The sequence below is a fragment of the Drosophila biarmipes genome, chromosome 2R, assembly GCF_025231255.1.
Source record: "Drosophila biarmipes strain raj3 chromosome 2R, RU_DBia_V1.1, whole genome shotgun sequence".
Taxonomy (NCBI): domain Eukaryota; kingdom Metazoa; phylum Arthropoda; class Insecta; order Diptera; family Drosophilidae; genus Drosophila; species Drosophila biarmipes.
This window is the reverse complement of record NC_066615.1, coordinates 2,253,020-2,264,344: the sequence shown is the minus strand read 5'-3', so window position 1 is coordinate 2,264,344 and position 11,325 is coordinate 2,253,020. Positions and strand designations below refer to the sequence as shown.

The 11,325-nt window shown below is 39.7% G+C and overlaps 1 protein-coding gene across 2 annotated transcripts; it reads right to left on the bottom strand.

The window, feature by feature from the left end:
* Positions 1–5,020: 5,020 nt before the first annotated feature.
* Positions 5,021–7,475, bottom strand: LOC127010488 (uncharacterized). 2 transcript variants are annotated; one of them, XM_050887921.1, is made up of 2 exons: positions 7,334–7,475; positions 5,021–6,161 (listed from the first exon to the last, which is right to left on the bottom strand). In XM_050887921.1, the coding sequence occupies exon 2, from the start codon at positions 6,148–6,150 to the stop codon at positions 5,122–5,124; it is 1,029 nt and encodes a 342-aa protein (XP_050743878.1). In that variant the 5' UTR covers positions 6,151–6,161; positions 7,334–7,475; the 3' UTR covers positions 5,021–5,121. The 2 variants fall into 2 exon arrangements, with proteins under 2 accessions (XP_050743878.1, XP_050743877.1); XM_050887920.1 differs by lacking the exon at positions 7,334–7,475 and adding an exon at positions 6,292–6,386.
* Positions 7,476–11,325: the final 3,850 nt, after the last annotated feature.

The window sequence follows — 11,325 nt, the reverse complement described above, 5'->3', positions numbered from 1 at the left end:
TTTGTACGACAATGGGGAAGTGATCACTTCCTTGCAGTGTGTCACTAATTTTGAAGGTGGAGAAATGATTTTTGGGTGATCCCCCAGCCTATTTGTTTTTTTATTCTGTAAGGGGAACATTTGTACGACAATGGGGAAGTGATCACTTCCTTGCAGTGTATCACTAATTTTGAAGGTGGAGAAATGATTTTTGGGTGATCCCCACAAGCGATTCCAACTGTTGAAGTCGCCTGTGATTAAGGATAGTGTATTCTGTAAGGTTGGAAACATTGTTTCCAAGTCACTTTGAGAGAACTTTTGATTTGGGGGAATGTATGCGGCGAATATAATAAATTTTCTAGCTGAATGAACTTCAAGAGCAATGGCATCAAAAATATGCCTTGTAGAGATTTGTGTTGCAATGATTTGTGTATTAGTATGGCTACTCCGCCTTTGGCTACGATGGATAATGTGTGGTAAATTTCAAAGTTTACTGGGATAGGGATGTTTTGGGAAGGTGTTAAATGGGTTTCTTGTATAGAAATAATTTTTGGGTTGTATTGTTTTATTAAGATTAAGAGTTCGTTATAATTGTTAGTGTATCCGTTCATGTTCCATTGTAGTATATTGAAGGACATTGTAAAAAGTTAGAGAGAATTTAAGGGGCAAGGTTAGTTGTATTTTTAATTTCAATTTACTTAACTTTAGACCTGGTCTGTATTGGGCTTTTTGATCCGTCATTTTTCAATAATCTTTTTTCTCTTTTGGTTAAGTTTTTAGGGTAAATTAAGCAATTAGGGTTCGACTTATCGTTGGTATTTTTTCCTGAACTAATAGAGCTGGTGGACATCTCATCGTCGTCGTCGTATGTGATAATTTTCCGTTGGTTGCTTGTTGTAGGTTGTTCCAGAGTTGTTGATGGTGAGGGTTCGATTAAGCCTTGTTGTTCCTTATGTCCTTATTTACTTGGACTTGGGTAGATTTGGCAATTGATGCATATAATGAGCCGTCGTGCTGATGTCTCTGTTTGTAGATGGACCATGCTTTTCGGTTGTCGACTTTTTGTAGCGTTTTTATGGCTTGTACTTCCTGGTGAGTTATAAAGACTGGACATTTCCTGACCCTTGGAATGTGGTTAGTGTCGGGGTACATATTTTCTAGGCAATTTATGCAGCATGGGATTTCTTGGCATTCTTCTCCTAACATGGCATCTGTATGAATTTTGCGGCTGCACTTAATGCAAGATCCTTCTTTTTTGCATGCAACGCATTGGTTGAGGGATATATGGTCGAACGTTTATTTTTTCATAGCCGATGTTGATGTTTTCCGGAAGGTTGAGTAGGGAGTATGTCAGTATTATGAGACCCGTTTCGCTGGTTAGACCAAAGCTTGCCCTTTTTGTAATTTTGTGAACTTCTATTACTTTTTGGGATTTTAAGTTCTGCAATATTTCTGCCTCATCAATGCCTCTCAAGTCGTTGCAGTATATAACTCCTTTGCAGGAGTTAAGCGATCTGTGTTCTGACACTTGGATTGGGATGTTGCAAGGTATTGCGGTAAGTTTGAGTAGTTGTTCAGCTTGTAGTTTGTTCTTCGTTTTAATCAGAAGGTTTCCGTCCCTAGTTTTTTTGCATTCTGCGACTTCTCCACCTACGGCAGAGTCTATAGTCTTCTTAATCAAGAACGGTGATGTGTTGCTAAAGGTTGGTTGTCCGATCTGGTCATGACGAGGTACTTCCCGTCGGGTGCGGGGGGCCTCTTCTAGGGGGGGTCCAGCATTATTAGCGACTTAAGCTGCACTTTCTGATTGACGTGTGGCTGTCAAATTGTCTTTCGATAAGATAAGAGATCTATAAAAACATTCCCTGGTTGATTCACTTCGGGTACTTGAAGGTTTTTCTTTGATCGATCACAAGAGAAGCACAGCCGTTCGTATTGACTGACGAAGTTGAACTGGATACAGCGAACTATAATACAGCAGGCACACGTAAGGCGATATTTGGGTTAAATGGTGTTGAAATGGGATCTGCTGAAGGCCTTCGCGAACTAAGCGATAATATGAACTCTCGTCTGCGAGCGATCAGGACGCTCGCTACCTCAGACCAAATTCTGGATGGATTTTTAATTTACATCGTGGCTTCTAAGCTAGATTCGAGAACTCTGGAGCGCTGGGAAGAGGAATTGTCATCCAACATTTGTCAACATGGACCTCTATGGCTTCATTTTTTGGAAAAACGATGCAGATTGATGGAAAATTTGGATAGCGCGTTGGTAACGAAGACGCCAGGCGATCAGATTGGAAGACTAACGAATAAACATAAGCAAAGCGTACTCATTGCGGCATCTACGAACTCCGATAAACTTGTATGTATTTTTTTTTTTTTTTTTTGCGAGGGAAGGGATAATTATTTGCCAAAATGCACAAGGTTCTTAAATCTTTCTCCTAGCTTGCGCTACAAAGAGGCCAAGAAATTGCACGTACACCTTAATTGCTTGTGGAAGGGTCATGGCTTGCAGAAGAGCAAGTCGGGCAATTGAAAAATTTGTCATATGAAGCACCACACACTTTTTCATTTGACGCCTAGCCCACAGGTGCCTTAGCATCATTTTCATCAGGCGACCTTAACCCATCTCCGCAAGCGTCAACATTAATTGCAAGTTCGCCCACATCATCATACTCTCGATCTATCATAAATAGCACACAATATCCCAATCAATACGTCTTGCTTGCCACAGCTTTGTTTTGTCTTTGTAAAAAATCGAGCTGGCTCTTTCATCGCATACCGTGCTATACTCGACTCAGCATCGCAACTTAATTTCGTCTCTTTTTGCAGGCCAGTTGCAGCTCAAGTCATAATCGTCGCATGTATCAATATCTGGAATAAAAATTACGGACTATCAACCGGAGTTCAATATAAATGCTTCTGAGATATTTCCAAATATATTTTCGAATTGATATGCTGATTGGAGAAAGAATTTTTTTGATTCGATTTGCATGAAAAAATTCACTTATCTGAAAGGCTGCCGACTCTGCAGAACACCAAACTTGGTTGGATCGTTTCTGGGGTCTGACAAGCGAAAGAAAAGAAGTATGTACCATAGCTACGTCAGTCAAGCCGAATACATATGAAACTGTAGATAAGTCTCTCACTGAAGCTGTAAAACGATTCTGAGAAAAAGAAAACTGTCAAGAGATCCTTTCCTAAAGATTCAATATAGAGCATTCCTGAAAGAATATATCGATCTAGGCCATATGTCGTTGGCTTCCCAACAGGATCAACATAAGCAATTATTTTTGGCCCATCATTGCGTGCAGAAGCTGGATAGCCGCAGTACAAAACTTTGTGTCACGTTCGATGGATCGGCGAACAGCACTTCAGGACAATCGCTTAACAATTTGCTCCTAACTGGCCCTACAATTCAGCCAAAATTCTTCAACACAATTGTTCGTTTTCGTCTATTCAGGTTTGCACTCTGCGGGGATATATGTAAAATTTAATATATTTAAAGTAGCACCACTGAAGACGCTAACTATACCTAAATTGGAGTTGTCGGCTGCTTTACTACTGGCAGAACTCGTCTCCAGTATAAGGCACATTTTCGCCATACCCTGTGACTTTTACAGTTGGTCTGACTCTACTATCGTCATCGTATAGAGATGATTACTAACTTTTTCATTTCTGAATTGAACAGTCATGATGTCCAGGAGCTCTGGTTCCAACAATACGGCGCAACATGTCACACAGCTCGTGCCACAATCGATTTATTGAAAGACACGTTTGGTGACCGCCTAATTTCACGTTTTGGACCTGTAAATTGGCCTCCAAGATCTTGTGATTTAACACCTCTAGACTACTTTCTGTGGGGCTATGTAAAGTCATTGGTCTATGCGGATAAGCCACAAACGCTTGACCATTTGGAAAACAACATTCGCCGTATTATTGCCAATAAGCGGACGGAAATTGGACGTCCAGTTTGGACTACATCCGAGCCAGCCGTGGCGTGTTTATGTAATGCCACAAAATTATCTTTCGAATAAAAAAAATTCATGTCAATCGAATAATCCATCGTTGTTTTATTGCAACTTAAAGTTCTATAGCTCTAAAAAAAACACCTGTTATATATCGTTTCGTCTCGCTTCGGAAAAAGGATTGTCCTCGACGAGTCGGTCTCCTCACAGTACAAGGTTTTATTGATGAATCACGCATTCTTCAGTTGTCCAATTTCGCTCAGGAGATACGCGAACTTAACGTCAACAAGCCTCTACAAAAAGGGAGCCAGCTGCTGTCTCTAAACCCCAGGATTGGAAACGATGGACTTTTGGGAATTGGAGGACGATTGGCGGGTTATGGGAAGCGGCCATGAAAGCAAATTTCATTATTACAGAGTTGTCAGCCCCAAAATTTTGACATTCGATGAACTTCGAACTCTCGTATACGAAATGTCTGCGGTTCTAAATTCTCGCCCACTTTGTCCAATTTCAGAAGACCCGAATAATTTGAAAAATTTGTTGTCTTCCCCAAAACAATGTGCTTGTCTCATAAATACCTATCGACTGACCTAAAAAATGTGCCACGCCCACTCTAACGCCCTCAATGGGCTTAAACGCTGTCTATCAGCCGTCCACATAATACCTACTGCATTGCTGCTTATATATATCCATTATCCTTTTGCTCCATTAAGCTGAGTAACGGGTATCTGATAGTCCAGGCACTCGACTATAGCGTTCTTCCTTGCTTGACATATTATCTTATTATATTGGGGATATCATATTTTATATTTTTAAGACTTTCGAATTAATTTAAAAAAATGGGACGATTCTAACATATAACTGTCAAAGAAACGGACAGAGAAATAATGAAATAGTTTATCTTAATATCACTAAAACTAGCAGAAATTCTTAAAAATTTAAAATGGTCTTACTAATGTTGATTATTTTTTATAACTGTAAGGGTGTATAAATTAAGAAGTTAACTTCTTTTCTTGTTTATTTTAAAATTTGTGGGGAAATTTCTTTTCAATAAAATATTTTGTTCCACATGATTAATTTGAAAATTGTTTTGACTTTTGCTATATTTATATTTTTTCATGCGTAGACTACTATTTTTCCTGTTTCTTTGTTAAATACTGTACGCCTGCGGGCTAGCGGTGGGTCTGTGGTGGCGCTGGTAGTGGTGGCGCTGGTAGTGGGGCGGTGGCTGGACATGGCGGCAATACCGAACTGCCTACAGCGGGACAGCGGGAAAGCCTGGAAGCGCAAGCATCCAGAGCGGGTGCTTCGCGGCCTGCACTTTCCGCTCCCCTTGCAAACACTGGAGTTGCAACATCACTGGCCCTGGTTGCAGGCCCCGGAGAGGTTCCAGCCGAATGTTGTTTTTTGGGCCACGGGCCTTCGTCCTTCGTCGACCAGATGGAACCCTGGCTGGATGACTTAGATGAATACACTTCCGCACCCAGGATCAGGGAAATCGTTGCCGTCAGGTAGAACCACTTGACAGCCAACGGGAGATCCTTAGACTTCTCGACGACCATCTCAGGGATCGCTCGGATTGGGGTGCGGATGCGGACGTTCGGCTTAACCTTCAGGATTACCTCCAGCTTGGTACCTTCGTTGACCTTCGACCGAACCGTCGCCGTCCAAACCTTCTCGTCGCCGACACTGGTTGTCGGCAACCGAAAGGCGGACGCCAGGGACGCGTCAATGCAGCTCGTCGGAGTGCACGGGTCAATGAGAGCGGCCATGACAAAGGTTTTCAGCCCGGTCTCCAGAATAACTATGGCGCGGCGGAGAAGCGAGCGCTCTGCGAATTCGCGGATCTTGCCGGCGCGAGCGCTGTCGAGAAGCGGAGGATGCCGAGCGATTTGGAGGGGCAAGCGCTTGGCGGGTTGTGGATCTTGCCGGCGCGAACGCTGCTGAGAAGCGGTCCGTCGTTGAGCAGCGGAACGCCGCTGGGTACTGGGAGGCTCTGTCATACGGAGTAGCGTGTGGTGACTTCGTTTGCAAATCCTGCACCGGTCATGGCCTCGTCTGTTCCATTTCGAATGCGAGACAATTCGCGCAGTACTCATTTTCAGAGGGTGAATTCCTCGGCAGACTCGGCGTCGGTAGGACAGTGCGCCTCGAGTACCTCTGCTCTCCAATGCTTGGACGCTGCGCTGACATAGAGCCATTCTTAAAGGATCTGACAGTGGATCATGGAAAAAGAAAAAAAAAAAGGAGATGTTTTATGATATGTATCTTAATCACGAAATCTTGGCCATTTGCCGATTACTTTATCGATGTTCTCTGTTTTTATGTACACTCAAACATACCAAAAATAACACAGCTATACAGAGCCGAATAAAGTGAGTTGGACATTTTATCTCAACCTGATCTATCGTTTCCTTTCAATCGGACCATAAAATTTTTTGGCGACGAGTGAAAAAATAAAAAAACGTGCCGCAAAATTTCGTTTTGTAATTCGTGTCGATAGACTGAAACTATAGTGATCGAACGCAAAAAGACATACAATGACTGACAGCCAAGTTAATTTTGAAACATTGTAGGCTCAACAGCAAGAATTTGCGCAGAAGTTGATGCAACAATAACACAGTGGTGTGAACATAGCCAGATCGGAAGCAATACGGACGTTCACTTTGAAATGCTTAAAAAAGGTAAAGAATTAATACCAACCATGAAGGTAATTTGCGAAAGGCTTCATAGTTTGGAGGATCAATGCCTTTTAGTTCTGAGTAACACAGAAAGGCAGATCTCAGACATAGAAGGAAATAATAATATTTTTATGGCTCAGGGAAAATCAAGAAGTAACCGCGCTCCATTTGGTTTTATGGGATCGCTTTATCAAATTCTATTTGGAATAATGGACGAAGACGACAGGATACAAAAGGAGGATAATATTAAAACTTATTAAACAATCAGCATAGCCTTAACGAGCTAGATATAAAACAGACTTCCTTGTTGGATTCTATGTCTAACATTTTAAAGAATACGACTGACGAAGTTAACTCAAATTTTAAAGGAATGAACGAAAGAATTAAGAACATGACAGCGGTATTGCAAGAATCTTATTATGTGTACAAAGAGTCTATCAACTTTTTATGATAACCAAACAACTTAGTAACATTATATGGTATCATAAGCCTGCTAATAGACATAAATCATGGCTGACTTTATACAAACATATTAAGACCTAGTCAGCTAAAGAGTGAGATTTCCAGAATTAAAGACAGTTTGTCTGAAAATTTAGTATTGCCAGGGAAAAAAGAACAGGCACAGAATTAAAGGAAGTTTACACATTATTGACGGCTAGAGGTTTATTTGTGGATAAAAAATTAATAATTAATGCCAAAATACCTTTGTTTGGTAGACATGCTTCTGCACTTTATAAAAGTTTCCCAGTTCCGGTTAAATTGGACGACCGCATGATTACAGTGCATGTAGATTCTTAGTACTTAATTTATAATTTTGAGATCGATGCATATCACCTTATGGCAGAATCTACTATTAATGAATGTCAAAGGTGGCAGTCGAATAAAAGATATTGTGATGGATGTTGGCCAGCAATAGTTGTGAGATTAAACCTCTCAAACCAAAAAAGGCATCGAACTGTAGTTATAAATCGATTGCAGAGAGTAAGTCATATTGGGTTGACCTAGAAAAGAAAAGTAGTTAGCATTTTAAGGTTCAAAATAATGCTAAGGCTAGAATTCAGTGTAGCTACTCAAAAATAGGGATAGTAGATTTACTTGAACAAGGAAAATGCTCGAACTGATGAAAAAATATTGGTTGCTCAACACACTATTCAATTAAAAGATCGGGACCCTTAGCTTTGTCTCACTGGAGAAGTTAGCGAAATACCAAAGATTATTTGGAACCCGCTCGATATGCCATTAATTAACCATAGGGACGAAATCAATCGTTTTTCAAAGCAAATTCGATATTTAAAAACTCACAAGCCAGAATTAAGGGAATTAGACTTTCACCATTTAACTGGGCATGCATCCTTAGTTTAAGCAATTGTAATAATACTAGTTATATTAACTGTTTATTGTATAAGAACAATTAAAATACGAAGCCATAATATTACCCAGCGGTATGCATAATATTTAAATTTCCCACACTGGAGCAAGGGTTCCTGTGCGGGTGTCAGTTGGTAACTCTCCCGCTCAGGCAGACACGGCCTTTGCGTAGGCCACAGATAAGACCAGAATAAAAAGTTCATGTAAGTTCCCTAAGAAGAGACTTAGAAAATAAAATTCAGTTTTAATACAGAACTTAACTGAAAAGGTTTTTTTTTAAGTATATACATCATTTTTAGCAAAAAATTGTTGTTTTAGTTATTTTTGTGTATGGCGTTAGTGAGAGTGTGGTGGTACTTAAACATGGACAGATTTTTAAAAAAAGTAAGTATTAAATATCTGAATGCATAATACGTATTTTTATACTCTTATAGACCGTTGTCGACAGAATCCGATCTTTAAGCAAACCCAACATTTAAATAATAAGCAAATATATAAAGTAGAGTTTGGGATAGAAAAGTAAGTATAGTAACATAAGGACTGTAATGTATGAACAGTAAGGGAGGGATAGTACAATAAACTAAAGACTATGTATGTAATGAACAATATTATTAAATTAACTTTTTTTTATTATACCCTTGCTGAGGGTATAATGATTTCAGTCAGAAGTTTGCAACGCAGGGAAGAATACGTTTCCGTCCCCATAAAGTATATATATTATTGATCAGCGTCACAAGACGAGTCGATCTAGCCATGTCCGTCTGTTCTTCTGTCCGTCCGCCTGTCCGTCCGTTTCTACGCAAACTAGTCTCTCAGTTTTAAAGCTATCGGGCTGAAACTTTCCCAAAAGTCTTCTTTCTATTGCAGGTAGTATATAAGTCGAAACCAACCGGATCGGACTATATATCTTATAGATATTATAAAAAATAGCCATAGGAACGATCGGAAAATTAATGGTAAGATAATATGAAACAAGGAAGGAAGTTAACTTCGGCAAGCCGAAGTTTGTATACCCTTGCAGTTATAAAAAATAACCAATAATTTTATAAAATGGAATCCGAAATTCTTAAAAATATAAAAATTTATATCCCCAAACCTATAATTTGTTTCACATAATTTTCCACCAATTATCCGATCGTTCTTATGACAGCTATATGATATAGTCGTCCGATTTTAATAAAAGTCTTCTTTGTAAATTCGAAATTCAGAACTAATTAAAAAATGTTATTTTCAAGCTTATAAGGTTATATGTTAAAAGCCACCAAAGATATAATTTTTATTTTATATTTTCTGACTAATTTTCCGATCGTTCCTAAGGCAGCTATATGATATAGTCATCCGATTTTGATAAAATTTAATTCGAAATTCAAAACCAAATAAAAAATGTTATTTCCAAGCGTAGGAGGTTATATGTTAAAAAACACCGAGGATATAATTTTTCATATATGTGATAGTCCTCCGATTTTGATAAAACTTAATTCAAATTCAGAACTAATTTAAAAAAAATATATCCAAGCTTAGAAAGTTAAATGTTAAAAAAAAACACCAAAGTTATAAATTCTTTAAATGTTTTTCCTCGATAGTTCCTATAGGAGCAGCCCGATAGCTTTAAAACTGAGAGACTAGTTTACGTAGAAACGGACGGACAGACGGACAAACGGAAATGGCTAGATCGACTTGCTTAGTGATGCTGATCAAGAATATATGTACTTTATGGGGTCGGTAACGTCTACTTCACTGCGTTGCAAACTTTTGACAGAAGTCATTATCCGCAAGGGTATAAAAATTTAGCAGTTCATGATGGAGCTGATCACTTACCCACCATATCAAACGTTGAAAGTGCTTTCAATATATTGTATTGTATGAAAAGAAAACACTTTAACACTTGCTTGCATTTCTACTACACTAGGATTTGAATAAGTTTACTTTAACTTCTTATTATAATTATTTAACTGTGATTTTGTGTATTTGCGAATGTCGAAAGGGTTAGACTGTGTTCCGTGTGTGTATTTGCGTCAGGGGATGGTCTGTGAATTTCACAAGAATTGAAATTTTCGGCATGAACGCCAAAGTGGCCACTCCGATTGAAACTTTCACTGCTTTATATGCACTTTCTGGATCTTAGGTTTGGAGATTAGCGACTTTTAAAAGCTGTTAAAGCTGTTGGCGCTGATCTGGAAGAAAATTCCCGACTCGTGGCTTTTCTTCAAAATATTAGTTAAACTTACATTCATTTACCAATAACAAACTAATGGTGCCAAAAAACCTTATCAAAGGCCAACGATGACTAATATTTTCTTGATTTAGTTTGGGAAGATTTTATGAAAACATAGGCTTTTCCACGAAATATTAGTTAAACTTTTCTTCTTTTTTCAATAACAAACTAATGGTGCTAAAAAACATTAGGAAAGGCCGAGGATGACTGATATTTTCCAAATTTAGTTTGGGAAAATCACAGAGTTTGAGTTTTTATCCCTGAAGACAATTTGTTTAGGAGACAACGATTCTGACACGGCCACGGTCAAGAACGGAAAGACTCATTACTCGGTATGCTTCAGGAATCTGGTGGGACCAGAGTTGATCAAGTTTAAAGACTTGCGGCAATTTTTAATTCTAGTGCACATTTTAAATTCTGACGAAAATTTCAATCTGTATTGAAAAAAAGTGTTGCGAATTCCTTCGACAAGCGCCCTACAACCCGTTACTCGAAGAATAAAAGGGTATACTCGATTTGTCGGAAAGTATGTAACAGGCAGAAGGAAACGTTTCCCACCCCACAATGTATATATATTTTTGATCAGGATCACTGGCCGAGTCGATCTAGCCATGTCCGTCTGTCTGTCCGTCCGTATGAACGCTGAGATCTTGGAAAATATTGAGTTTGGTGAGCAAGAGGGTTCGGAGAGCAAGAGGGTTCGGAGACCAAGAGAGTTTAAAGAACAAGAATGGAGAAAGAGAGAGAGCGGAGACTTGGCGGGCGGAGCGAGAGTGCCGTGTGCAAAAGGGAGTAACGGGACTTTGGACGTGGCCGTGAACTTTGGACCGAGAGAGAAGGTGCCACATCTCGGCAGCGGAGCGGAACACAAGCATGCCATATGCGTCACGGGAATCAGCGGGACGGCAGCATCAGGCTGGACATCGGCAACAGCGCATGAAGGACAAGAGGGTCAAACAGAAGCCATGGACTTTGGACCCGGTGTAGAGAGTTTCGGCGGGTCGTGCGCAAAAGGAGAATAACGGTTCCCGGAAGCCCTATATAAACCAGAAAGGGCGCTGGCAGCTGGATGAGTCGATTACGGTCAGTCGAACGAGATCAGTCTATGACGG

Excerpts from the sequence above, each read along its gene's own strand:
- LOC127010488 (XM_050887920.1), bottom strand. The coding sequence starts at position 6,337 with ATGTCCAACTCACTTTATTCGGCTCTGTATAGCTGTGTTATTTTTG. Across the intron at positions 6,162-6,291 it reads GTATAGCTGTGTTATTTTTG|ATCCTTTAAGAATGGCTCTA; the intron begins GTATGTTTGAGT and ends ATCCACTGTCAG.